Source organism: Ochotona princeps, chromosome 17 (assembly GCF_030435755.1).
Source record: "Ochotona princeps isolate mOchPri1 chromosome 17, mOchPri1.hap1, whole genome shotgun sequence".
In the NCBI taxonomy this organism is placed as follows: Eukaryota; Metazoa; Chordata; class Mammalia; order Lagomorpha; family Ochotonidae; genus Ochotona; species Ochotona princeps.
In genome coordinates this window covers 39,920,038-39,947,665 of record NC_080848.1, presented here as the reverse complement: position 1 = coordinate 39,947,665, position 27,628 = coordinate 39,920,038, and the positions used below count along the sequence as shown (strand labels likewise).

Sequence of the window (27,628 nt, the reverse complement as noted above, 5' to 3'; positions counted from 1 at the left end):
CTCTGGTATCCTCATCAGGGGGGATCCCGCCAGGTCCCAAAGGCCCCAGGAGGACAGGGCTCTGGAGCTTCCATAGAGAGAGCTCTGCAGGCTGAGAGAGTGCAGTGGCCCCCTGCCTCTTTCCCCACTCCACCCCATGCCCTGTACGCATCTTCCTGTGTGTTGACCTTTGTTAAGCCAGTAAGTATGTTTCTCTGAGTCACTACCAGAACTGGAGCCTCAGGAGTGGGCTTGGGGGACATATCAGCAGGTAACTGACCAGAAGCAAACAGCTGGCTTGTGGGCCCTGGAAGGGGATGTTACTCTAGGGGAGATGACATCAGTCTCCAGCTACAAGTGCCTGTGGGTGTGCTCTGCCTACAACTGCTTCCTGGGAGTGTGGGGGAGGCTGCACACATCTGGGGCCACGGAAGTGCTCCTTGTCATGCAATCAGAGGAGAAGCCAAGATCATTTTCCCTACAGCCTCTCACCATTTTGTGCTGCAGGGCCTGGGAAGCGAGAAATGAGAGACACGGACCCTGCCCGCCCCTTGCCACTGTCCTCCCTCTGGACCCCGAGCGTGCTTGGCTTTTTTTTTTTTTTTTTGTAAGATTTATTTATTTTTATTGGAAAGTCAGATATACAGAGAGGAGGAGAGACAGAGAGGAAGATCTTCTGTCTGATAATTTACTCTCCAAGTGGCCACAATGTCCACAGCTGTGCTGATCCAAAGCCAAGAGCCAGGAGCCTCTTCTGGGTTTCCCATGTGGGTGCAGGATCCCAAGGCTTTGGATCGTCCTTGACTGCTTTCCCAGGCCACAAGCAGGGAGCTGGATGGGAAGTGGGGTCACTGGGACACGAAGTGGTGCCAATATAGGATCCCGACATTTGTAAGGCGAGGACTTTAGCCAGTAGGCTACTGTGCTGGGCCCACATGCTTGGCTTTTAATAACACTTTTTTATTTATTATTATTTAAAGATTTATTTATTTTTATTGCAAAGTCATATATACAGAGAGGAGGAGAGACAGAGAGGAAGAACTGCCGTCTGATTATTCACTCTCCAAGTGAATGCAACAGCCAGTGGAGCCCAGATCCTCCTCCAGGTCTTCCATGTGGGTGCAGGGTCCCAAGGCATTGGGCCGTTCTCGACTGCTTTCCCAGGCCACAAGCAGGGAGCTGGATGGGAAGCGGGGCCACCAAGATTAGAACTGGTGCCCATATGGGATCCCGGGGCATGTTCAAGGTGAGGACTTTAGCTGCTGAGCCACAGCTCCGGGCCCAATAACACTTTTTTTAATTTGAGAGAGTACTCGCATCTGTTAGTTCACTACCCAAAAGCTTGGAGCCTGGAACTCAATCCAGGACTCCCATGTGGGTGTCAGGAACAGTGACTTGAGGTATCATTATTGCCTCCCATGGTCTGTGTTAGCAGGGAGCTGGAGGTGGGAGCGGAGCCACTCCAGGCTCAGCCACTCCAGGCTGGGGCATGGAAAACGGCATCTGATTGATTGGCTGGAAACACCTACTTCCAGCAGCTGAATCTTAAAGCCAACAGGTCTGTCACCCAGATGACACAATGATCAAGATCTGACCACACTTCCTGCAATTATCTCACTCTCCCTTTTTTGTTGCCTTTGCTAAAGTGCTTTCAGGTCTTGGTACTCAAATTGTGGTGTGGAGGCCAAGCAGTGTGGGCATCACGCAGGCGCTACCTGGGAGAGCGGAGGCCAGCACTCCTTCCCCCGGGGTTGTACCAAGAAACGCATGCATGGGACTCACCCATGGCCGCGCCAAGATTGATGCACTCAGGTGGTGTCAGCTGAATTGTTAAGTTCTCCACAAAGCTTTGCACCCAGCAACTTTACCCGTTGAAGATCTAGGCCGAAAAAATGATGATAAGGGATTGGTGACCTCATTATATCCAGTGATGGCTAACTGGAAATTGGTTTCTTTTTATTGTCGGGTTTTTTTTTTTTTCTTCTCTATCATTATGAACTGATAAGATTTTAATATTTTAGCATGCAGTTCTTTCTTTTTTTAAAGATTTATTTATTTTTTATTACAAAGTCAGATATACTGAGAGGAGGGGAGACAGGAAGATCTTTCATCCAATGATTTACTCCCCAAGTGGCCGCAATGGCCGGTGCTGCACCAATCCGAAGCCAGGAGCCAGGAACTTCCTCCGGGTTCTCCCATACAGGTGCAGGGTCCCAAGGCTTTGGGCCATCCTAGACTGCTTTCCCAGGCCACAAGCAGGAAGCTGGATGGGAAGTGGAGCTGCCGGGATTAGAACTGGCGCCCATATCGGATCCCGGCGCGTTTAAGGCGATAACATTAACCATTATGCTACTGTGCCAGGCCCAGGATGAGGGGTTCTAATTGACGCCTTAATGGCTGCCTCCCACTGCGGACCCACCTGCAAGGTCTGACTGTGTGACACCAACTCCTGAGCAGCACCCTGTTGTGTGGCGACACATGGGTGAGTTTATCCATTGTTCCACAGGTTTGCAATTTAGGTCCTGTTTGCAATTTAGGGGCTGTTACAAAAAAAGCTGCTATGACTAGACTAGGCCAGGCTGCACAATGAGATTGTGGATGCTGAGGTGAGGCGAGTCATTCCAGCCTGGGCCCAGTGGGGGCTGGGTTTGTGAGCCCCAGGGCGGGGGGATCCAGCAGGGCTCAAGTCGCCTGGCACAGGTCCTGGGGCCTGCCTGCAAGGTGGGTGCTAGGTTTATGAGCTCTAGGGTTGGGGAATCCAGCGCGGCTTGGGTCTCCTGACCTTGATCCCGGGGCGCACCTACTAGGTGGGTTCTGGGTTCGTGAGCCTCAGGGGTGATCCGGTGGAGCTTGGGTCTCCTGGCTTGGGTCCTTGGACTAGCCTGCAAGAATATGTCCTACTTAATGAAAAAGCAGAGCAGTGGACACAGGCATCCAATGATTCACTCCCCAAGTGAGCGCAATGACTGGAGCTGAACAGATCTGAAGCCGGGAACCAGGAACCTCTTCCAGGTCTCCAATGTGGGTGTAGGGTTCAAGGCCTTGGGCCGTCCTTGACTGCTTTCCCAGGCCACAAGCAGGTAGCTGGAAGGGAAGTAGAGCAGCCAGGACATGAACTTGCGCCCACATGGGATCCCGGTGTGTGCAAGGTGAGGACTTCAGCTGCTAGGCCACCGCGCCGGGCCCCCGATTTTTTTTTTTTACACCAAAATAAGCATGTCTTTTGATTCTGTTTTGCCACCAACTACTGAAATTCATTCAGATGTTTCCTCCTGGATCACTTGAGGAACCCACAGACAGAATGAATGTAGATGCTCTTCTGGGACCCACTGTCTGTTTTAACACGGGTTGTGATGGATGCATGCTGAGCGACAGGTGCAGGAAGGGCCTGGTAAGGGTGTGGGCAGGTGGGAAGTGTGCCTCAGGGGAGATCCAGAGAAGGCTTCCTGGAGAAAGGGGCTCTGGGTCAGATCTGTCTCCATCCATTCCTACTCCCACAGGGCAAACAGAAATCGCTGGGGAATCTCACTTTTCTTATCTATAAAATGGGTGTAATGACAGCACAAGACTCAAAGTGAAAGGCCCAGCTCCAGCCTCCACGGTGTACCCCTTCTATCACATGTTTCCCTTCCCCACAGGCCTGGCTCCCCTGGCAGCCTTCAATGTGGATGTGTCCTGGGCCTGGCTCACACCCAAGGGAGCACCTTTTGTACTCAGCGTCCTTCTGCACCAAGACCCCAACACCAAGCAGACCTGGTGAGTGGGAACGTGGCACGCAGGAGACCGGGGCAGTGTCCTGGCACTCTGCCTCTGCGGTCTGGGGGTTGGGAGGCATTCACACGCAAAGGCTTTGGCTGTAGAGAGAGGAGGTTTGAGGGGTGCTGTCTGGGAACGGGGTCCCCAGGGTCTGATCCAGCTTTGCACCCTGGTTCTCTGGGACCCACTGTCTTGTTTGGGAGTAGAAACCTAGCCCCTAGTTTACAGTCGCGTGTAGGAGGTGTCTCCTATTCCTTACCAAGGAACACGTGCTGGACACAGAATGCTGGGAAGGAGACAGGGTGGTGGCAGTGACAACACAGACACTGAGGCCGGACAGGGGAGCAGTTTAGAAGCAGGCTGAGGTGTTAGTAGCCCCCATTCAAGGGCAGCTTGGCTCCGTGTTTGTGGCCTGAACAAGGGACTCAGCCCTGAATCCCAGCTTCCCCTGCCTGGAATGAAAGGGCTGACTTAACCTGCCTCCATGCATTATTGCAAAGCCCATTGGAAATGATAGGCATGTGAGAAGGGCTTAAGGGAATTGCTGTCCGAAGTGAGACCCCTCGGATGTTGCCTGGGATCTGAAACACATCATCTGTAGCCACTCATTAGATGAGCCAAAAATGTGAGCTCTGGCCACGGTATGCTGGTGAGGCTGCAGCACTAGGGGGAACACGTGGGCATGTGCGCCGATGCACCAGCGTGAGGTGCAGTGCATGCTGGTTTGGACGCGACGATTTTACCCCTTGATGGCAGTGCCAGTGAGATTGTCCGGCATGCAGGCACCTGTTGGCTGCGGCCCTTCCTGGGACCGTGAATGATTGGAAATATTTCACGTTATAAAAACGGAAAAAAGAAGGTGTGAGTTGTAGGATACGAAAAGCAGGGCAAACGAGTGACACTGGCACTGTGATTATTCACCGGGGTTAAGTTCAAAACGTGTTGTGAGACGCAAAGGTGTGGGGAGCGGGGTGCTGAAGCCGCTCCGGGATTGATAGGGGCCGTGGTAAGATGGCGACTGGCCCAGGGCCAGGAGGCGGAGTCGCTCTCCCCAGCAGGTACACAGGAAGTCACAGGGATAGTCTAATGCTCTGGCCTATCCCGTAGCGCCAAGTGGCCCCACGGGGAGAAGTGATTGGTGGAGAACTATATAAAAGTAGCTGGTAAAAGCTAGGTGCGGACGACAGGGGACAATGACGGATGGACATACCGGAACGGGAAGACGATGGACGGACGGACTGGGATAGAGGGACAGAAGACGGGATGAGGGAGAAGGAGAACGTGCGGGAGGAAGGGTGCCGGAGAGAAAGTAGAAAAGAGGGATACAGACAGAAGCAGTAAAAGCAGTACAGAGAACTATGGGTGGCAAGAAGGGTGGTGAGAGAGAGCTGGAGTAGCGGCAGAGGAAAGCTTAGACCAATGGGGACAGGAGCAGCGGAGATAAGGATTTTAACGCAGTCGCTTTTGGCAGTGAAGTGTCCGGTTGCAGTTCCGGTGTTTCCCGGACCCTCAGAGTATGCTTTGTCTTTCTAGTGTCGCTGCTGGCTAGCGACACAAAGGGGGAGCGGTAGGATTCTCTATGCAATAGGCATCCCTGTAACAAGCAGGGGCAGCTGCTACAGGTACTTCATGGGAAAAGGGAAGCTGAGGGCAGACATTTCACCTACACGTCAAGGCATCCAGGTCACGCACATGAGGATCTGGGTGTGGCTCCTGACTGTTTGCTCATGTCGACCCTGGGAGGCAACAGTGATGACCCAAGTGACTGGTTCCCTGGCACCCACCTGGGAGACCTGGATTAAGTGTCCACCTGCTGGTTTCAGCCCTGGCCCAGCCTTTGTGGGTCAGCTGTGGACATCTAGGGAATTAACCCACAAATGGGAGTTTTCTCTTGGTTTTTCTTTCCCCTTTCAAGTAAATATAGAATTAAATATATGTTCTATATTATATAATATCATATATAATATATAAAACTATATATTACATAGTCTATTTTGGTGCAAGAAAAGGATTGAAATCCAAGCATAGTTTTGTTGTAATAGGTATTTTGCATGAATGTGTTAAAGACCCTGAAACATATAAATCTTTCGCCTTTTACTAAAGATTTCCATGGAGAGAAGACCCTGAAACATGCCAGGCCTTGGGGACGTAACCAGGAGCCTGGGGGCCTCAGGGCCTGGCTGGGGGGATGGCGAGTGAAGATCCAAGGCAGCTCCCAGCACCTCATGAGATCTGAAACAAATCAGATTTTGATCTGAAGCACTCATTCCTCTCTGCTCCTTTTCCTTGTGTCATGGTCATGGGCTTCTGAGCTGGCTGAGTCACCTGGCGAGGCTCAGGCTCAGCCCGGGGCTATCTTCTTCCCTGCCACCTTCACGGCTTTGCTTCTGCTCAGCACCTGGGAGTTTCCTTCACCCCCAGCACACATGAGCATCAGAGTCCAGATGCGCCATGGGGCAGAGCCAGTGAGGGATCCAGAGCAAAGCAGCTCTGTGTGAGGGGGCTTGGTGGGGGGCGTGGGAGCTCCTGAGGCAGCCTCTCTGTTCCTGGACTTGACCACGACCCCACCTCGGAACTCTTGTTCCTGGGCTCTGATGTCATCGTCTGTACCAGGAGAAGTCTGGTGACTGGTGGCTGTTGGATTTCCTCTCCTGTTGCTTCGGTTGTCACTGGCAGGTTTCTGTTGCTTGCAACCAGGAGGTCTGTCAGAGCGGTAGTGGAGCTGGCCGAGCAGGCTTCTCTTGCTGACAGGGATGGCTTGTGAGTCACAGAATCACCTTCTCTGTGCCAGGAGGAGGAATCACCTGCTGGCCCAAACTCTATTCCGAGAATGGCCAAGATGATCCTGTTGGAGCTTGGGCATAAGCCTGGCTCAGTGCCTTTAGCCAGGGAATGTAACTCGTAAGGGTTTAGACTCAGTCCCTCTGTGTGGTCACCCATTTACCCATCCACCCATCCACTCAGCAAGTATTGAGGCAAAGCAGTGAAGGAGATAGGACCCCTGCCTCGTGGAGTTCCTGGGAAGCATATAGGTTTTATGCAGGAAACCAACAGGCCAGACAATGACGGGGAGACCCTGCTAGGGCCCCTGGAGACAACTTGGCAAGTGTGTTTTTCAACATCTGGGTTAGGACTCACAGGCTGAGTAAGAATTCACTTGAGAAGGATGGGAGAAGAGGAAGGCCAGGAGACACAACCACTTGGTCAAAAGCTGGGAACCCAGCCTGAGCGAGGCTAAGGAACTGAGAAAACATCACATGGCCGAGACAAAGATTAACAGAAAGTCAGACACAGGAGATGGGCGGTGCATTGTCACCCGTGCACCGAGGGTTGCAGAAGCCAGGAGCAGAGAGCGGGTAGTGAAAGGTTGTCACAAAGATTTGGGGTTTCAGGAACACACAGATCAATGTTGCATTTCGTTCTGGTAAAAAAAAAAAAATCGAATGATAAACAATGCTCAGAAAAAGGTGCCTTCCGTAGGTGTGCAGGCTGACGAGTATGCACCAAGTAAAGGGCCTGTGAAAGCTGCATCCAGGGCAGGACCAAACACACAGCCTTGCGGAAGTCCCTTGCAGCCCTGGGTGCCCTCCCAGCCACACCTCCTACCAGAAACTGCCCCCCAGAGGACTTCCTATTCCAGTTTTGGAGGTTCTTGGAAAGGTGGCCTGCAGTGTGTGCTCTCTCATGCCATCCTCCTCGCACTCCGCTCACAGCCCGGGAACTTGACCGTGGTGTTGCTGCTCATCCTCCTTGTGCGAGTCTCCCATCCTGTGAACAGCCCCCGAGGCAGGGTGGCTACCTTGGGACTGGGCAGCGCAATCAGTATGATCCCTGGGTTGTAAGTTACATGTCAGGTCAGTGTGCAGTTCTCTAGGCTTCTTGCAGCACACGAAGGGGCGGTGGTCAGTCTGGCATGTCTGTGACTATCCCCTGCCCAGTCTCTACAGACTTTGCTGCTCCTTCCCATAGATACATGCCAAGGGGACCAAGGGGACTCTGCAGTCCCTAGTGCAGAGAGCTCAGAGCCCACCAAGGGGGAGACAGCCATGGGTGGGGAGGGGCTCACAGAGGCCTCCCTGTGCACCTGCCGAAGCAGAGAGGGCTCTTGGGTTTGCACATGCTGGGGAGGAGGATGTGGCCAAGGCATCCTGGGTTTCCACCACAGGTTATGGGGGTCTATCACCACAGGCCTACTGCATGTGGCCTGAATTGGGCCAGGGAGAGAGAAGCAGCTGGGCTCCCTGTGCTCAGGAGGAAGATGCATCCCTCTCACTGTTGCTCCAAAATGCACCCCACTATGGCTGCCAGCATCCTGGCTCTGACTGCTCCTGAGAATGCTGAGCAGGCTGTAAGGTGGGCTTCCCTCCCCCCACCCCCGGGAACTGAAAATAGGGCCAGGTTAGCACTGCAAGAAAGCAGGGGTGGGGCAGGCTGCATCCGGCCCAGAGCTGTTGGCTGGGCCTAGGTTTGTCAGATGCTCTTTCTGTAAACCTGAAGACCACTAGCCATGGAGGGAAGAGGGTGGGAGCAGAGGCGGCCCAGACTGCATCTCCTGGACCATGAGACGGCATGGCGGTGACTTGTGGCGGTGACATGTGTGGCGATCTGGATGATCTGCAATGCACAAATATACACTGTGGCTTCCTTGAACTCAGTCTAGGTAGGAAAGAGGCCAGGACTAGCAGAGGGAGTTCAATAGTCGAGGCCACGAGAGGGCCCAGAGGGGTCCAGTGGCACCTTCTTTTGGGAAAGTATCCAGGACACGTGGTTTGGGGCAATTGTTCAGGCTGATTAATGTGCAGGAGTGCAGTGGGGCAGAGTTCCACAGGCCAAGAGACAGCCAGGGATGAAGTCTGAAGAGGAGGGGCAGCCCAGGCTGTTCTCCAGTAGAACCTGGTTCTGGGCCCGTCCTACAGGGGCCAGGTGAGGCTCAGGGAGAGGGGCGAGCTGCTGAAGCTGTAGCCTGGTTTGGGGTTCAGCAGCAGAACCCACACAGAGGAGCAGCGCTCAGCTGCCCCTGTTTTCCACCTACCAGCTGTTGCCTGGGCTGTCACTCAGCAGTCAGTCCACAAACCTCACCCAGGGTCCTGCTCTGTGCTGGGAGCACACAAAGGAGACAAGCTCCTCCGGGAGCTCCCTGTTTGGTGAGGGAGATGGCTCATCAGCAGATGAATGAGTAAGCAAGGTTCCAACAGACAGTGGTTAAGTTCTCAGCGGGAGGCAAGGCTGGTGGTGTGAGCACAGCTGGGGTGTGAGACCGCACTGGCTGAGAACACGCACTAGTGTGGAGGAAGGGGTAAGAAGAGAATTGAGAGTGAGCCTGCTGGGAAGTGAGGGCGCTAGACAGGGTGGGGCTGGTTTGTGCAGGGGCCTCTGGGCAGCACTAAAGGCTTTGCACTTGCGTGTCTAAGTGCCTGGGAGACCACTGAAGCCAGGAAGTAACTTGGTAAAAATGACAAGAGTACAGGCAAGCAGCTGCTTGTGATACAGGCATCCGCTGTCGGAGCTCCAATGTGAGTCCCTGTGGCTCTGCTTCCAATCCAGCTCCCTGCTGGTTACAGGTAGCTCAGCTGCTTGGGCTCCTGCCATCCATGGGAGGGACCAGGATGGAGCTCTGGGCTCCTGGATTTGGGCCAGTCCAGCCTGGGCTGATGTCGTCATTTGGGGAATGATCCTGTGGATGGAAGATCTCTTTCTCTCAATCACTTTGTCTTTCAAATAAATCAAATAAATCTTAAAAGCAAACAAGGGGCCGTAGTCAGAGGCCAGCAAGATGGTGGCAGCCAGGAGAATGGAGAGAAGAAGAAATTCTCTCTAGAGGAGGCTGAGGAACAAGCCAGGGGAAAGTGTCCCCAGGCAGGGAGGCTGGCTGTGTCATCGGCTGCCAGGACACATTATCAAAGCGTTTGACTCGCAGCAACATCTAAGTGTCGCCTGAGAGTTCTGGGGGTCAGCAGGCTCACCTGGGCCCTGTGGCAGGGCTGTGCTCCTCCTGGGAGCCCTAGGGGAGACCGTTTCCTCACCCTTCCCAGCTTCCAGAGGCTGCCTGGATGCTTCGGCTAGGCTCACGGCCTCTTCTTCCAGTCATGCATCCTGCAGGGAGCACCTTGCAGTCTGTTCGTGACTCTCATCTTCCCGCTTCCTTCTCGTGAGCATCCAGCTGATGCTCTTCCCCTCAACAATGCAGACAAACAGCCCCAGGGAAACCTCCCCAGCTCCACATCCTCCACTCAGTCCCACACGCACGTCACGGGGTCTGGGGTTCAGGACAAGGACGGGGCCAGGAGGGGGACATTATTGTGCTTCCTACAGCCTGGCATCTGATGGGGGATGCTTATGGAGGTGAGAGCTCAGACAGTTACAGGTGGCCGGAAGTCACAGGGTTGGAGGGAGCAGGCACCCTGACGGGGGCAGACAAGGCCAGGCCCCAGGATATTGGATGATGTTTAGAGGTCAGCCAGCAACAGAGAATTGTAGGAGTTGAGCAAGTCGAGGAGCAAATGTTTTAAGAGTCATGTTCAGACCAGAGAGGGTATACCTAAGAAGCCGTTGAACTTGACTGGACAATAAGATGCTGGACTCTATGTTTGGTATATGCTTGCAATGGGGGAATCTCAACTGAACTTGAACTGTGGTTATGCAACAAGGTGGAGGAATCCACCATGGGGGAGGGTTTGGGGAGGGGTGGGGAGAATCCAAGTACCTATGAAACTGTGTCACATAATACAATGTAATTAATGAATTAAAAATAATAAATAAATTTTAAAAAAAAAGAAGAGTCATGTTCAGGGCTGCCGAGATAGACAAGGACAGAAAGGGGATCGATCAATCCTTAGCTTTGGCCATGTGGAGCTCCCACGTGACCCTCACAAGGTTGCATCTGGGGGTGGGGTCAGCCTGGGGGACCCCTCACATGCACATGCCAGGGCAGGCCTCCTTATTACTCGGCACAGCACCCAATTAGGTGAACACATTGCCTAATATGGAGAGCAACAGGAGCTGAGGAAGTGGAGACAGAACCTCACTTCTGCCCCTCATCCTGTGCTCTTTCTGCCCCCCAACCACGGCAGCCACACCATGACCTTTCAAAGGCGTAGGTGAGCCCCTGGCTTCCCCTTTCTAGAACACTCCCTGTGCCCCCTCCCCACCTTCCCCCAGCTGCCCTGGACTCGGCTATCTTCCCTGGTCTGCTCTGGGGGTGGAGTCAGGGAAGAAGCTTCCAGCCAGGAATCACCTTTGTTGTGCTTGAACACTCACTCGCAAACTGCCCACATGGCAGACCCATAGGATCAGGCACCTGATGCTGTCCTGGGGCAGCCACCGGGAAGCCCATACTGGCTGCTGGTGGCTTCCTGGCCCCTGCCCCAACAAGAGAGCAGGGACCGGGTGTGTGCAGGCAAAGAGGGGTTGCATTTATCCATTCCCTACCTGAAGATGTGCAGACGTTGAGGTTTTGAAGATGGCTGCCCCTCACACCATCTGGAGGGCTGGGCTAGGAGTCTGCAGCCCTCTTGTGGGTCAAGGCTTTCACTCCACCTGACTACACAGGGAGCTGCAGGCCTGCTCAAGGGGAGACTGTGTGTGAAGGTGAGGGAAGAAGGGAGCCAGCAGCCAGTTCAGCTCTATCATCTACTATCCCGGCCCCCAGGCTCCTGGTCACCAGCCCGAAAACCAACAGGACTTCATGGCCCCTGCACCAGTGTTCGCTCATTTACAATGAAATCCAGTGTCACCCAGTGGGTGAGTCAGCCCCAACTCCAGGGTGTGCTGTCTAGCATCCCCCACCCCATGCCGACACCCCACACAGCCCAACTCCAACCACTGTAGCCCATCCCTCACACCATGTACAGGAAAGACCGCCACCGTTCAGACGTGTCCCTCGGGTGTGAGGATGGCCATGAGGGTCACAACTTCGTCTTGGTGACTCCCCAGCTGCAGGCCCCATCTTGGTGAATTCCAGGCCCCAGTTGCAAACCATCCTGACACAACTCATACCCCAGTGGAAGTCAGATTAACTGGTGCCAGCCTTTCTGTGGGATCAAGGTGCTAACTGTGGGGGCCTGGCATGTGTGAGGTGGGCACTAAATGCTGTTTGGGGGAACAATCCACTCATGAACCAGACCCCACTTCTCCCACACCGTCCAAGTCTAAGCTCAAGCAGACTGACCCCTGCTGGGCTACATATGCTGACACACCACAAAACAAAGCAGCACCCTGTGGTCTGCAAGGTGGGGAGTGGGCTGGGGCAGGAAGAGTCCCCAGGGATAAGTTGTCCAGTCTGGAGGTCTTCGGCCCCTGGCACCACACTTCTCTGCTGGCACCAACTGGGCTTCTCTCTGCACCTGCCCCACCAGACCTGGGATCCTGCAGGAAGAACAGGTCTCAGTCATTACTGGATCCCCACCTCCAAGGCCCCAGAGCAGGCACTGGGTGACACTTGTGCAGTGAGTGAGAAATGAGCCCCCTGACTCCGAGGGTCTCCCTGGCTCCAGCTTCTAGATACTGCTCTGAGTGGCCCAAAGTTCTACCTGGGACCCTGACCAGGGTGGTCCTCTGTACTTCCCGACCTTGGTTGTTCCCCAGGGTCCCGCCCCTCTTACCCGAGTTGTGTTTTCAGAGCACATTTCCATGCCCAAGGGGAGGCCCCAGCAAGTGACAGTGGTCCGGAACCACCATGGCGTCTTGGTGAGTATGCAAGGACCTGGAGAGGCAGGTGCCAACCCCTGTGGGTGAGCCTGGTGTGGACACCCAGCCTGACTAGCATGTTGTGCCCAAGGCTGAGCCCATCAATCTCCTTGGGACCAGCCCCAGGGCTTTTGGCTGCCCTGACCACCTGGACTGATGCCAAGGCTGACGTGGGTGTTCCTTGTGATCTGACACACCTGTCCCTGAAGCTGACCTCTGCTTTGACTCCAGCCCTGGCACTTGTCCCTGGTGAAGGAGTAGCTAGCTAATGATTCCTGTGTCTCCAACCTAGATTCTGCTGGGGTAACAGGTGGCTGGGGCTACACACATGGGGGTGACCAGTGTCTCCCCTTTCTCCTCTCACCAGATATGCATCCAAGTGCAGTCCAGAAAGTCTCAAAGCCTCAGCTCAGAGCTCACAGGCAATTGCAGCTTGCTGACCCCTACCCTGCATCCCCGGTCCCAGGCCTACTTCCATAACCTTGGTAAGAACTGGACCCACACTGGTCTTAGACAGCTTACAGAGACAGGCTGCAGAGGGCCCCTGCTTCAGGTTGGAGCCCTGGTGGAAAGGGAATTGGGGCAAGGTGCTGAGCTCCAATGCTTATTCTTTGGAGAAAATCACCTGGACCCAGAGGCGCATGTGGACGATGGATATTGCCATCCAAATGAAGAAGGCAGTGTATGGAAGAATGGGAGCCCAGCCAGGCATCGCCGGGCACTGCGGCAGGCACAGGAGGAGGAGGAAGAAGAAGAGGAAGAAGCTGGTGAGAATGGAGGCAGCCAGGAGATAGAAAGCAATGGCTGTATGCACAGTCCCAGCCCTACCATCCCCATCCCACTCGTGGGGAGGCTGGGCGCAGAGAGCAGCAGTGACTCCCATACAGAGTCAGAGCTGGCCAGGTCTTTACCTCAGAGACCAAAATCTCTGCTCTTGGGAGCCTCCCTGACCTGAGCCCTCAGGGTTTGAGTGGAGGGGAGAAGGGGCACCCTACAAGGCAGGACATGCTGCTCCACACTCCTGCCCCAACCCTCATGTCCGCCCTTGCCAGGCACCGAGATCGCCATCGTCCTGGATGGTTCGGGAAGCATTGACCCTCCAGACTTCCAGAGAGCCAAAGACTTCATCTCCAACATGATGAGGAGCTTCTCTAAGTGTTTCGAGGTGGGCTTCCCTCCTCCGCTCACAGCTGTGCAGGACAGGCATTTGGGTTTGGCTCAGCTGGGTGGTCCATATGTCAGCCTTGCTCCACTGTTACCTGCAGCTGCAGGCATCTGCCCGGGGCTGGGTGGCCCAAGAGGGCCTCCACTTGTGTGTCTATATTCAGCAGTCCCACTTCTTGAGGGCAACAACCCTGAGCTAAACCCAGAGCATGCAAGCCCTTTCCAAGTCTCCCAGTGCACCACCTTTGCTGATATCCCATGGCCAAACAGCCAACCTCACAGGACAGGGCTTCAGAGAGAAATCACCAGCTCACACTGTCCTCCACCCTGACGTGCCCCGATTGCAGATTTCCCTTCTGCCCAGAGGCAGAGAAGAACGAGTGGATTTGTCCCCCTTGCTTTCAGGGGAAGCTTCAGTGGAACAGAGATGGTCTTGGGCATGACCACTCTGCCCATACCCCTCTCCCCTATCTCTCCCCTCCAGTGCAACTTCGCCCTGGTGCAGTATGGGTTTGTCATCCAGACCGAGTTTGACCTTCGGGACAGCCAGGATATAATAGCCTCCCTTGCCAGGGTCCAGAACATCACTCAAGTGAAGAATGTCACCAAGACTGCCTCAGCCATTCAGCATGTCCTGTGAGTGTGAGCGTGGTGAGGTGTGGGGACTGCCCAGGGCCTCCCCCAGTGGCCTCACGACTGGACAAGGTGGCCGAACAGCACTGAGAGGGAAGGGCTGGGGTTTCAGCCCCTGTGTGGCGAGAGGGATGGGCAAGCTTGGCTCTTTAAACTCCCAGAGACATCCTCCTGCACACTCGGCAGATAGGCCGGCTGGACATCGATCCCAGTTCCAGCTGGCTCTGTGGCTGGACGAGGCAGCTAATTCTCTGTGATCCAGTTTCCTTTACAACAAGGATCCTAATGGTGCTTGCCCCGTGAGATTCTGTCATAATTCAGTGGGGGGTAAAAGGACAGCCCATACATGCTTGCACCACAGGCTGGCACTCAGGTGCCAGCACGAAGGGCTGGATGCAAGTGCTATCTGGCATCTCTGCTTCGGCAGCAGGTGCTGGGGAGACCCGTGTGTTGCAGACACCTCACTGTGTTGCATGAGGGACTTTGGTTCCCCCTCTGGGTGGGCTCGATGATCCTCTCCAGTTCTAATACGGGACAAGGAGTCATACCTACTCCCAAGCCCATGCACTCCCAGGGCCACATTCGCCTCATTTGTGGGAACCCCCCAACTTAGGGACAACATCTTCACACCGAGCCATGGCTCCAGAAAAAAGGCTTCCAAGGTCATCGTAGTGCTCACTGATGGGGAGACATTCGAGGACCCCCTCAACCTCAACGATGTCATCAACTCGCCCCAGATGCAGGGCATCGAGCGCTTCGCCATTGGGGTGAGAGCCACGGCCTGGGGGCGGGGTCAGAGGGACTCCTGCAAACAGTGTTTGCAAACCCTGCTGGGTCCTCCTGCTGCCCACACCTATATCCCAAGGTGGCCCCAGCTTGCTGGCTGAGCGTAATGGGAAAAACTCACAAGAGGAACAACAGGGCAGCTTCCTGGAGGAGGCAGGAATACTGGAGTTTGACCCTGAAGGTGTGGGAGGGAGAACAGGGCAGAAAGGGGTGATGGGATCCCTGAAAAGCAAGTAGGAGGGCTTGGGTCTCTCCATGGGCATGGTGAGCCATAGGGGATTGAGGAGTCAGCCAGCCGTCCCTGGGCTGCACCTCTGGGCAGGTGGGAACTGCATTTGACAAGGCCAAGACTGAACTGGAGCTGAAGCTGATTGCCTCAGAGCCCGATGAGACGCATGCCTTCAAGGTAACCAACTACTCGGCCCTCGATGGGCTGCTGAGCAGACTGCAACAGAGCATCATCCACACGGAAGGTGAGGGCTTGGGGGTCCAACCTCCCCATTGTCCTCCTTGCACATGGGACCCCTGGCAATTCCCATCGCCTCCCACCTGTAAGGTGGCAGTAGTACCTATAGCCCTCCTGGCTTGTTGGAACTTCCTGGAGATTCAGAGGAGCGAAGCAAGGGCTGGAGAAGAGAGGATTTCCAGGAGTTCTGCCCACAGCTGCTTAAGCAGTGCCCATGGGTCTTCCATGGGTCCCAGACCCCTTCCCTTACTTGGTCCTCCCTCACGGGTGGGGGTCTGGGCTTCCAGGAGCAGCCGGAGAGGCCCTTCATTTCCAGCTGGCACAGATTGGCTTCAGCGCCCAGATCCTGGATGAGGTATGTGGCCCTCTTGGTGTTGGGGCGGGGAGCTCAGCTTTCCAGTGGGGTTGATGTGCAGGGACCTGGGTTCTGCCTCCAACTAGGATGATGGGGTCATGCCTCTCATTGAGCTTCATTAGCATAAAGGGGAACACTGAGGTAGACCAAGGAACTGTCCTATTGATGACAAGACATCTGTGTATTCTCTGAGTCCATGAACGGCTTGCTGCTCATAACACAGCAGCAAGCCAGGGTCCCAGGGCCTGGCTACTTCTGCAGGCCTCCCACAGGGTACTAGGGGTGGGTGAGAAGGGCCGCGGGGCAGGGGAAGCTCAGCTAGCACCTTCACTCAGTCCAGGGCACCCCAGTCAGTCACCCAGACAGTGTCGTGGGTCCCTGGCAGAAAACCAGCGTCCGGCAGCTCCCCAGCTAGCCTGCCCACCGCTCATGACCGGCCCCATGTCTAGCAAGGTCAGTTGTGCTGGCATCTGACTCCCTCCCGCTCACTGGGTCCTTTCCCTGGCCCCTGCAGGAGCAGGTGCTGCTGGGCGCAGTTGGGGCCTTCAACTGGTCCGGGGGAGCTCTGATCTACAATATGCGCAGCCGCCAGGGCCGCTTCCTGAACCAGACGACAGTGGACCCTGAGGATGCTCAGTACAGCTACCTTGGTGAGCTGGGGGCCTTGGGTCAACCTGGGCGGAGGAGGGGCCTGAAGGCTGCAGGGACAGGCCTAGAGGCCAACCCTGAGGCTGTGTATTAGGCTGCACATGGAGCTACCTGTTGGGGCAGTGCCCGGTTGATCACAGGAGTCACCCTGAGAGTCCTGCATGCATCCGGGTCCCTGGCCCCTCTGCTCAGTCTTTTACATCCATGTAGAAGACAATGCAGATGGCTCAGGTATGGATGCAGATCCTTGCGCAGCGCCACACCGTGGGCAGTGTGGTGCATCACATTTGGATGATGGGCATGCGCAATGTGATCCACAACATGATTGAGAAAGTCTGTCTCTGCTACCCAGCCCCCTCCTCTGACCTGGCTGGGAAGTTGGGGGTCCCCCCCGGGGCGCGGCGGTGGAGCGCCTGTTCACAGGCACACCCTCGCCGCCCCAGGTTACTCGATGGCCGTGTTGCACAAGGCCTGTGGCCGTATCTACTTGTCGGGTGCTCCGCGGCACAGGCAGCGTGGCGCAGTGTTTGAGCTCCGGAAGGACGCCTTCACGCAGGCCCTGAAAGGAGAGCAGGTACTTGCTGGCGAAGCCCCCCGCACTGTCACAGCACAGCAGGAGTAGGCGGGGTTGGGAGGCGCCCAGGGACTGGAGGAGGGTGACAGAGGGACGAGGGAGGGCAGTGCTCGCTGAGGCCTGGGTCCTCTTGGGTTGTAGATGGGATCCTATTTCGGCTCAGAGCTGTGCCCAGTGGACATCAACATGGACGGGACCACAGACTTGCTGCTGGTGGCTGCTCCTTTTTACCACGTTCGTACAGAGGAAGGCAGAGTCTACGTGTACCGTCTGGGTGAGCAGGTGGGTACACCTCCATCTTCGCCTGGGCGATGGGCACCAGGCCGCTGGGCACTGCTGTACTTCCCTTTGCCGTGTGTCACCCTGAAGGGCAGTCGGCAGTGGTCACATCCCTTTCCCCCTGTGGAGGTCTCACACTGATGCCAAGATGGGCTCTAGTGGAGCCGGCAAACACGCGGGAAAGCTGGCACTAATGCCCAAGCTTCCCGGTTGTCCTTGAGCGCCCCTTCCTATGGGCTCTGGGCCCTGCCTTGAAGCCAGGACAACACAGGCTTCCCTCGCCCCGCCAAAGCCCAGCCCTTCTCTGAGCCTCAAGCACCTGCTGCAGAGGCAGGGTCAGCCAACCTGGGGGGTGCTTGCCGTGTCCCATCCCTCTGAAGGCCAAGCTGCCTGTTTGTTTTACAGGATGGGTCCTTCTCCCTGACCCATACGCTGAGCGGATATCCGGGGCCCACTGATGCCCGCTTCGGCTTTGCTATGGCAGCCGTGGGCGATCTCAATCAGGATGAGCTCACAGACGTGGCCATCGGGGCCCCCCTGGAGGGTATTGGGACCGACAGGACAGCCAGCTTCGGCAGCGTGTACATCTACAATGGACAGTGGGACGGCCTCTCTGCCAGCCCCTCACAGGTGACCCTGGGGCTTAGACACACCCCCAGATGGGGTGACCAGATGTTGGCTGCAGCGCTGAGTGCCCATGAAGGGGCAGAGAAGTCACTGAGGCTAGGGGACGTTCAGCTTCGAGGATGGGGGAGGTCATGGCCTAGTCTGTCTGCTCTCCGGACCTGCCCCGGCCTGCTTCCACAGACCTGCCTCAGTTCGTGCCTGCTCTCTGTCCTGCCTTGCTCCCTGCCTCCTAGGACCCACTGCCAGTCTCCCACAGCACACCTTCGATGGACCTCCTCCAGATGGCCCCTGGGATTCTCACTCTGTCTTGGTTCTGCAGGGGCATCCTCTACCTCCCCCACACCTTTCTTTCTTTTACCTCTGCCCACTCTTCCACAGCAGAAACCTGGGATTGTCCCAGGCACTGGGACACCCTGCCCGGCCTGTCACCTCCTAACCTGACTTGCCATCTCCTAGACCTAGCCCCTCTACTCCACCCTACCCCCGACTGCTGGTCCGGCTTATCCCTGCCCTGGACGCCCACCCACCATGCCCAGCAGCCTCCCTGCCTCCTCCTCTTCCACCAGATTAAATCATCCTGTCAAACCCTTGCTTTTTGCCATCCCCTACCCTTCTCTCCACTTTCCCCTTGCAGTCTCGCCTACCTCTCAGCTCTCTCTTCCGTAGGCCAAGGACCCCAGGGGCAGGGTGGTGGCTGAGGGTACCCCCTTCCCATCTCCCTGTCCCTACCTCACCCCCATGCCACATGTTTCTCCCTCCACAGTGTATCAAGGCTTCCACAATAGCCCAGCAACTTCATTACTTCGGCATGTCTGTGGCCGGTGGCTTAGATTTCAATAGTGACGGCCTTGTGGACGTCACTGTGGGCACGCTGGGCCAGGCGGTTGTCCTCCGGTAGGTGTCTGCTTTCTGGGGTCCTGGGCCCCAGCCTCCCCCACTTATCTGCCTTAAATAGCTTCACCTGTGGACCCCGGGTACTGGGAGAGGGAGGTGGTGCCACGGGGAAGGGCCCACTGTCTGGAGTCTAGCCTTGAGCCTCGTTGGCTCTCATTTGGACAGCCTGTTTAGTGCCAAAGCCCAGCCTTCCCTCCTGTAGTCAAGACTAGCACCTGCTTCCTAGAGTGGTGAGGATTATGGCAGGGCTGTGGGAGGGAGCGGTGGGAGGGAGCGGAGTGTACCGCAAAAAGTTTGTGAACTGGAAGGAGTTTGCACAGTGCTCCCTGGGTGCCCGGCTTTCAGTTCTTCTGGATCCAATCCCAGCTCTCTGCTCATTTGTGTCCCGGGAGGCAGTCAGTGTCCTAGGGCCCCTTTCACGGCACATGGGAGACCCGGATGGAGTTCCAGGCCCTTGACCTTGACCTGGCCCAGCCTTGGCTGCTGTGGTCACGTGGGGAGTGAAACAGCAGATGGAAACATCTCTGTCTCTCTGTCCCACTGTTGCTCTCCCTTTTACATAAAACCAGTAAATGAAGTAAAAATAAGCCTTCAGAAGTTCTTAGGGAATGGAATGAAAATAAAAAGATAGGTATATTTAGTTCTGTCCAAAGTTGTTTGAAGAAATCTAGGCATGATTTTTTTGGTTAAGAAGGATTTCCCATGAACTTTTGGAAAACACCCTCCCCCTGGTGCACACAAAGCACTTGGTACGGTGCCCCCAGTGGCTGCCATCACCAGGGCTGATTCCAGCACTCCCAAGCTCTGTCCCTAACTGGACACTTGAGCCTTAAGGCTTGCCAGAAAGTGAATGGAACGCTCCTGCCTGCCCGTCTTCCGAGCTGCGTGATGGGTTAAGCTGCCTCCTCATACCCTGGTCCAGCTGTTGCTGGGCATGGGTGTGCCTCCAGGTGGGGCTCCAGCTCCCACCCAACCTTCATTCTCCCACGTGTGTCATGCTCTGAGGTGTTCTGTTTCAGCCAGCGGCGGCAGCATCCGCCCAGGTGTTCAGGACAGACACTGCTTTTCCTCCACCGTCCTTATCGCCTTGTCTCCATGGCCTTCTCCCCATTTCCCCCGCTCAAGTGCATAATAGCCCTCAGCCCGGGCCACCACCACGGCCACCACCATCTTCCTGCTTCCACAACCCATTGGCCATTCTCCACTCAGCACCCACAGAGACCCCCTTGCCATGCTGCCCCAGGCCACACCATGGTTACTACTGAGAAACCCGCTCTGGGGCGTGGCCTCCAGGGCTGCCTGTGAACCTGTGGACTCAAGCAATGCTAGCATACTTGGAGTGGTTCAATAAAACCGGAGCCCACAACCCCTTTGCTGTCCTGTTTAGCTCACGGCCCGTGACTCGTCTGAATGCGTCTATGACCTTCACCCCTAGCGCCCTGCCCATCGGCTTCAATGGGAGCGTGCGTGTGGATTTGTGTTTTGAAAGCAGCGCCAAGCAGAGTAAGATGCTGAGTCGTGGGCAAGGGGGGCTGCCTGCAGGGGAAAGGAGGGCTGGAAGAGTGCTTGTGTGAGACCCTGCACCTGCTGCCCCCACTCTGACCCTGCTGGGTGGGGGCAGGCCTGGGGTCCCTGGGGTCCCTGGGGCTGAGTTTTCAAGAGAAGACTGAGAAGGTACCATTCCTCCACCTCCATGGCTGTACCTGTGGCCAAGCATGTGTGGGATAGCAGGGCAGTTTGGAGGGCTTTCCTCTCTCTCTCTGCATCTCTCCTTCTTAGTGTGTCTCCCTAGCCAAGGCAGGATGGGAGAACCTGACTTGCTTGGACATGCTTTTTCCAGAAGGGGAGAAAGGGTGGCCCTGGCTTTTGTAGCCCAGCTGATCATAGCCAGCCCCGAAACGCTCTCTTCTCAGCAGCCCCTGAGGTTCAGGTTGTCATCACAGTCCCAGGGATGCCTGGCCCTCTGTCCCTGGCCAGAGGCCGTGTGCAAAAACAACAGGCCTGCCGGGATCCTGGGCCTGCTGAGCGCTGTGTGCCCCTGGGCAGGTGTCTCTGCCTCTCTGGGCCCCAGTTTCTGTTTGGTACTTCAGAGGGATTGGGCCAGGTGACCTGCAAGGTACCAGGGGACAGTGGGAAGGGCCCCTCGGGAGGGCCTGCCCAGGTGGAGCCCCAGGCAGAATGGAAGTCGAGGCGCCTTGCGACAGCATCACAAGGAAGGCCCACGTGCATTTGCAGGCCTTGGAGGGATGACCTTGAACTTCCTACTGGATGTGGACATGCTGCAACCGAGGAAAAGGTTGCAGTGCTCAGGCATGAGAGCCTGCTCGGGTAACATAGAATGGAATGCAGGGTCCTCTCCCTGCAAGACCCTGATGCTTGCCCCCGCTAACAAACAGGTAAGTGGAGGTGTTTAGGTGGAAGTCCACAGGCACCTGAGCTTGGCGGAGATGGGAGATGCTTGCAGTGAAGGGTGTGCCCCCGCCATGTGGTGGTTAAAATCAATGCAGTAGGATGGAGGTGTATAGCCTCATGGTTAAAACACCCAGTGTTCCAAGCCAGGGTACCTTGGCTCTGTCCCCAGTGCCAGCTTCTGACTAGCCTTCCTGCTGACTCCAGTCTGGGGGAGGCAATCTGATGGCGCCGGTCATGGGGTTCCTGCCCGCCACCGTCCCTGGCTTGCAGTCTCTGAATGGAGAAGCTGGTTCCTGGCTTGAGCTCAACCCTGCTCTGGCCGTTGTGGGCATTCACAGAGTGAAACAGAGGTTGGGAGCTCTCTGTTGCTATCACTCTCAAATAAACTTTTTTTTTTTTAAAGATTTTAATCATTTTATTACAGTCAGATATACACAGAGGAGGAGAGACAGAGAGGAAGATCTTCCGTCCGATGATTCACTCCCCAAGTGAGCCGCAACGGGCCGATGCGCACCGATCCGAAGCCGGGAACCTGGAACCTCTTCCGGGTCTCCCATGCGGGTGCAGTGTCCCAATGCATTGGGCCGTCCTCCATTGCTTTCCCAGGCCACAAGCAGGGAGCTGGATGGGAAGTGGAGCTGCTGGGATTAGACTCTGCGCCCATATGGGATCCCGGGGCGTTCAAGTTGAGGACTTTAGCTGCTAGGCCACGCCACCGGGCCCTCAAATAAACTTTTAAAACATCATCATAGTAGACCAGGAATCACATTAGGATGTGGAAGCTGGAGGTGCTCATTCCAGAAACACTGCCGTCACGGAGCAGTGGTTCCGTGCGAGTTCCCCAGAAGCTGAAGGGAAGGAAGGTGACGTTTCTCAGTGATAATCAGGGAGAAATGATGTTCCTCCCTTCGTTATCCAGCCTCCTGTGATAACAGCAGGGGAGCTGCAAGTGGCCATCTGAACAATGTAACAACTGGAAGGCAGAAACAGAAATAAGGCTGAGTGTTGTGGCCTCTTAGGTTAAGCCACTGCTTGCCATGCCTGAATACTCTGCTTCCTATCCGGCTCCCTGCAAATGTGCGTGAGAAAAACAGCAGCTGACGGCTCAGGTACTTGGGCCCTGCCACCCACACAGGAGACCCAGAAGCAGTTCCTGGCTCCTGGCTCTGGTCTAGCCCAGACCTGGCTATGGTAGGCATTTGAGCAGTGGACAAACCAGCGCATGAAAGCTCTTTCTCTTCCTTCCCCCTTTCCTCTTCCTGTCTCCATATCTCTCTGTAAATCTGCCTTTCAAATCTGCATTTTTTTTTTTTTAAGAAAGGTTGACTCCTGGCAAAGGTGCCCAGAGACAGGCAAAAGTAAAATCATTTGTGGATGCTCAGCCTAGTAGGACCCAGAACTTTGGACTAACAGGGATGGTTTATTCCAGTGAACAGACTCATAAATTTATACCTCTGATTGCACACCTACTTCCAAGGGACCTTTTTATATTTATATAAATATACATATTTATATAATATGTATAATATATATAAAAAATATATATATATATATAAATTGAAAGTCATAGAGGAAGGAAGAGAGGCTGACAGACATGAAGGAGTTCCCACCTGCTGGCTTCCCCTGGGGCTGGGCCCGGCTGAAGCTGGACACCAGGAATCCAGCCTAGGCCTCCGGTGGAGGTGGCAGAGATCCATGCACTTGGACCATCACTGTGGCCTCCCAGGGCCTGACATAGCAGGAAACGAGACAAGCACCAGAGCCTGAAATGGGACGGTGTATTCCGACCAGGGACACAGGTGGCCTGAGCTCCAAGTCAAATACTTACCCCTAAAGCGATTGAATTAAGAGAGAGTTTCTGGCATGTGTGTGACCTTTCTTAAAACAAAATGACATTTTTTTAAAAAAAAGATTTATTTATTTTTATTGCAGAGTCAGATATATAGAGAGGAGGAGAGATAGAGAGGAAAATCTTCCATCCGATGACCCAAACCCTGGCACCCCCACACGGGCATCCCGAGCGAGGCCTCACCATGGAGAACCGTCTCCACGTTCTCAGCCCTTACCTCTCCGAGCCATCCTTTTACCTCTGCTGTCCTGCTGTGGGGAAGACGTTTGTCAAATGTGACAATGACTTGGTTTCTGTGGCTCCCACTTGTCCCCTAAAACCTGGGCCGGTTCCTGCCTGTTCATGGTCAACATCCCTTTGTGGTCAAGATGAAAACTGGAGGGAGTTAGGAAACCCGAGGCTCCCACAAAAGGCAGAAAACTTCCCCAGAATTCTCCATGGCCTCCTTATTTTCTTGTCATTAATGTACCTGCCTGTATGTACATATGTATGATTCTATGTTTGTTTTAAGATCAGGGACACAAGGTCTCCCATGTAGGTGGCAGGGACCCAAGAACTTAAGCCTTTACCTGCCTCAGTAGCAGGGAGCTGAAGTGGGAAGCAGAGCTGGGACTTGAACCCCGGGCACTTCAGTAGAGGGGAGGGGGCCTGGCTGGCCCAAGCAGTGTTGTGACTGCTGGGCCAAGTGCTGGCCCCTGGCAGCCCCCTTGGAGAGCATTTCGCTTCAGGCTGGCTGGTGCGGAAGGCACTTGATTCTGTTGTGTGTCTCTGATCATGACCATGTGGTGGTTCAAGTGCTCTCCATATCTTCTTTCCTCCGGCATCCAACCGCGCCTCCTCACAGCTCTGCGAGGATGATTGCTTTTCCAACATCACCGTCAATGTCAGCTACCACCTTCAGACTCACTGGAGACGGGGGAGCCAGCTCCACCCTATCCTGGACCACTACACGGAGCCCTTCGCAATCTTCCAGGTGACCTGCCCACAGCCAGCACCAAATCTCCCATGGGTCATCCCACACAAGCCCTGGCTCCCCTGGCCACCTACAGGTCTTTAGAGTTGGCACAAATGGGGGGGCCTCTAGCCAGCCCCCAGGGCTTATCTTTGTGTTCACGCCAAGTGATTAGTGTCTATGTAGTGCAGTAGGTGAGTACATTGTAGACTGGGCCTTTACCTGGCTGAGCCCTCTGATGATGCTGTGGTGGGGTCGCCAATGGGCACTGCACTGGAGCTGCCTTGCCCTATGTGGCAGAGAAGGTAGGTGCCCTTTGGCGAGCTGCCTGTTCAGGCCCTGCCCAGGCCCTCGGGCTGAATGTCTGTTTCCACCGTACTGACACCCCTGCACCCACATGGGAACTCCAGAAGAAGCTCCTGGCCCCCAGCTTTGGACAGACCCAGCAGGGCTGCTGCGACCCTTTGGGACTGAACCAGTGGATGGAAGATCTTTTTCACTCTCTTTCCCTCTATCTCTACAAACTTTGACCTCCAAGTAAAATAATTAAATCTCTTTTTAAAAAAGATTTTGAAAAATTGGAATGGTAGATTTACAAGAGAAGGAGAGACAGAAAGATTTTCCATCTGCTGATTCACTCCCCAAGTGGCCACAATGGCTGGAGCTGAGCAGATTCAAAGGCAAGAGCCTTCTTCCCTGTCTCCCACGCAGGTGCAGGGTCCCAAGGCTTTGGGCCGTCCTCGACTGCTTTCCCAGGCCACAAGCAGGGACTAGAAGGGAAGTGGAGCAGCCGGGATACGAACTGGCGCACATATGGGATCCTGGGGCATACAAGGCAAGGACTTTAGCCTCTAGGCTATCTCTCTAGGCCTAATAATTAAATCTTTAAAAAAAACTGTTTTATAATATTTAACTTAGCAAAAATTACAAAAATAGTGCAAAGAATTCCCTATTTGCCTCCAATACCTCAGAATTTATTTTCTAAAAATAAGGACTTTCTGCTACAGTATGGTGATCAAAATAGGACACTAATAGTGATAAAATATTATTATTATTATTTAAAGATTTATTTATTTTTATTGGAAAGGTGGATATACAGAGAGGAGGAGAGACAGAGAGGAAGATCTTCCATCCAATGATTCACTCCCCAAATGGCCACAATGGCTGGTGCTGCACTGACCTGAAGCCAGGAGCCAGAAGCTTCCTCCAGATCTCCCACGCAGGTGCAGGGTCCCAAGGCTTTGGGCCATCCTTGACTGCCTTCCCAGGCTACAAGCAGGGAGCTGGATGGGAAGCAGGGTAGCTGGGATTACAACCGGCACCCACATGGGATCCCAGCGTGTTCAAGGCGAGGACTAACCACTATGTTATCACGCTGGGCCCAATATTATTATTTACAAACTTTATTCAAGTTGTCCGATTGATATTTTTATAGCAAAAAAAAGTGCTGGTTGGGGATTATTCGTTGCATTTTATTGTTACTTTTTCTTTTTTTTTTTTTAAGATTTATTTATTTTATTACAGTCAGATATACAGAGAGGAGGAGAGACAGAGAGGAAGATCTTCCATCCGATGATTCACTCCCCAAGTGAGCCGCAACAGGCGGTGCGCGCCGATCCGAAGCCAGGAACCAGGAACCTCTTCCAGGTCTCCCACATGGGTGCAGTGTCCCAATGCATTGGGCCGTCCTCCACTGCTTTCCCAGGCCACAAGCAGGGAGCTGGATGGGAAGTGGAGCTGCCGGGATTAGAACCGGCGCCCATATGGGATCCTGGGGAGTTCAAGGCGAGGACTTTAGCTGCTAGGCCACGCCGCCGGGCCCGTTACTTTTTCTTTTTAAGAAGGATTTGTTACTTACTTGAAAGGCTGAGTTTTAGAGAGAGAGAGGCAGAGACAGGGTGCTCATCCGGCTGCTAATTCACTCCACAAATGGCTGCAGCGGCCAGAGCTGAATGAGCCTGAAGCCAGGAACCAAGGAGCCTCTTCCTGGCCTCCCATGTGGGTGGCAGGGGCCCGAGCACTTGGGCCACGCTCTGCTGCTTTGCCAGATGCTTTAGCAGGGAGCTGGATCGGAAGTGGAGCAGCCCGGACTCAAACCAGGCCCTTAGGGGATGACGGCAGTGCAGGCAATGGCTTTACCTGCTATGCCACAGCACTGGCCCCTGCTTTTATTTCCTTAAATGACTTGAACATTCGAAAATTATGTATGATTATTAAAATGTATGTAAATAGCGTTCAAAGGACAAATGTCAGATATGTATTCAAATCAGCGCACTCCGTTGTACAACTCACGTTTGGGAAAATGCTGAAGCAGCTTGAACAGCTACCATGTCACTGACCTCACCAGCAAGACCGAGGTCTGTTTAGAACATGGCAAGTTTTGCTGCTCTGTGATTTCCTCATTTAATTTTACCTTTAGTCATCCCTGGAAACTCAGTGAATGACTCACGCACTGTTTTCAGATTGTCCATTTATTTGTCCATCTGTGAAGGGCACAGGCCTGTCACCTTGTGGACGGTTCCTCAGTTTGTGCTTTCCTCATGAGGAGATGCAGGTCATGCTAGCGCCCCCTGCAGGTGGCTCCCGGCGCTGGAGCTGTGGCCCAAGGTGGCTGTGGAGCTCCCTGCTTAACTCCTGTCGGCTCCTTATAACAGTCAGTCACTATGGTAACAGTTCACATTGTATTCCCCGTGTACAAAATGGGTGCCTAGGAAAGTCTGGCCTTGGCATCACGTGGTTGGTGGTTCCCTTCCTGCACCTGCCTGTGGCACCCTCTGCTCATTAGGGGGCTGCCTGTCACAGCAGGGCGGCCAGGAGTTGTGAGCTTTGCCACTTGGCTCAGCTGACTTTGGTTCTGGCCCAGGGCCAGGCTCCCTGTTGCCCGTGGAGTCAGGCAGATGCAGGAATGCCACAGTCACAGCTCCTCTGTCGGCCTCCCCTCTATACCTGGAAGCGGGGAGGCGAGGCCCAAGTCCCTTAAGGGGAAGAACCCAGGTGGGGCTGCTGCAAAGGGGGGGTGCGGGGCTGACGGTGTCCCCTCTGTCTGCTTCCAGCTGCCCTACGAGAAGGACTGCAAGAACAAGCTGTTCTGTGTGGCCGAACTAGGGGTGGCCTCCACCATCTCTGAGTGAGTCTGGGGCAATGGCTTCCTCCAGCTGGCTTAGCTGGGATGCAGTGTGTACGACCCCCAGGGCTCCCCGGGAAGAGATTAGGAAGGGCCTTGCTTGGGAGTCTCAGAGGCCGTTTGATGGCCTTGAACCGGGGTCTCTTGATGTCTTGACCGATGCAAGGTTTATTACCCAATGGTCTGCCTCACTCCCAGGACTAGCTCAGCTGGAATAAGTCTCTTGTTCCTGGCTCAGATTCCTCCATGCATTCCCTATTTCTGGAATGTCTGCTCCATGCCAAGTGCTTTAGGTGCTGGGGAGGTCCCAGGCACCGACACAGACAAGCACCCTGCCTTCCTGCCGGGAGGTGGGAGAGAATGCGAAGGTGGCGGGGCTGAAGGGAGATGGGAGCATGGCTGGTAGGACCCAGTGTGGTGGTCCTTGGAGTGACGGCGAGAGAGG

The 27,628-nt window shown here is 54.8% G+C and overlaps 1 protein-coding gene across 1 annotated transcript in view; it reads left to right on the top strand.

The window, feature by feature from the left end:
- ITGAE (integrin subunit alpha E) overlaps nucleotides 1-27,628 on the top strand; it is a 51,424-nt gene that overhangs the window by 6,173 nt on the left and 17,623 nt on the right. The window contains exons 2-20 of the mRNA XM_058676456.1: nucleotides 3,618-3,735; nucleotides 11,384-11,475; nucleotides 12,353-12,420; nucleotides 12,788-12,905; nucleotides 13,038-13,187; nucleotides 13,473-13,585; nucleotides 14,069-14,220; nucleotides 14,831-14,984; nucleotides 15,326-15,476; nucleotides 15,757-15,824; nucleotides 16,339-16,474; nucleotides 16,916-17,046; nucleotides 17,188-17,328; nucleotides 17,731-17,955; nucleotides 18,716-18,846; nucleotides 20,234-20,349; nucleotides 21,082-21,242; nucleotides 23,952-24,080; nucleotides 27,113-27,186. Coding sequence (XP_058532439.1) covers nucleotides 3,618-3,735; nucleotides 11,384-11,475; nucleotides 12,353-12,420; nucleotides 12,788-12,905; nucleotides 13,038-13,187; nucleotides 13,473-13,585; nucleotides 14,069-14,220; nucleotides 14,831-14,984; nucleotides 15,326-15,476; nucleotides 15,757-15,824; nucleotides 16,339-16,474; nucleotides 16,916-17,046; nucleotides 17,188-17,328; nucleotides 17,731-17,955; nucleotides 18,716-18,846; nucleotides 20,234-20,349; nucleotides 21,082-21,242; nucleotides 23,952-24,080; nucleotides 27,113-27,186 — 2,428 coding nt within the window. The remainder of the gene's footprint in view (nucleotides 1-3,617; nucleotides 3,736-11,383; nucleotides 11,476-12,352; nucleotides 12,421-12,787; nucleotides 12,906-13,037; nucleotides 13,188-13,472; nucleotides 13,586-14,068; nucleotides 14,221-14,830; nucleotides 14,985-15,325; nucleotides 15,477-15,756; nucleotides 15,825-16,338; nucleotides 16,475-16,915; nucleotides 17,047-17,187; nucleotides 17,329-17,730; nucleotides 17,956-18,715; nucleotides 18,847-20,233; nucleotides 20,350-21,081; nucleotides 21,243-23,951; nucleotides 24,081-27,112; nucleotides 27,187-27,628) is intronic.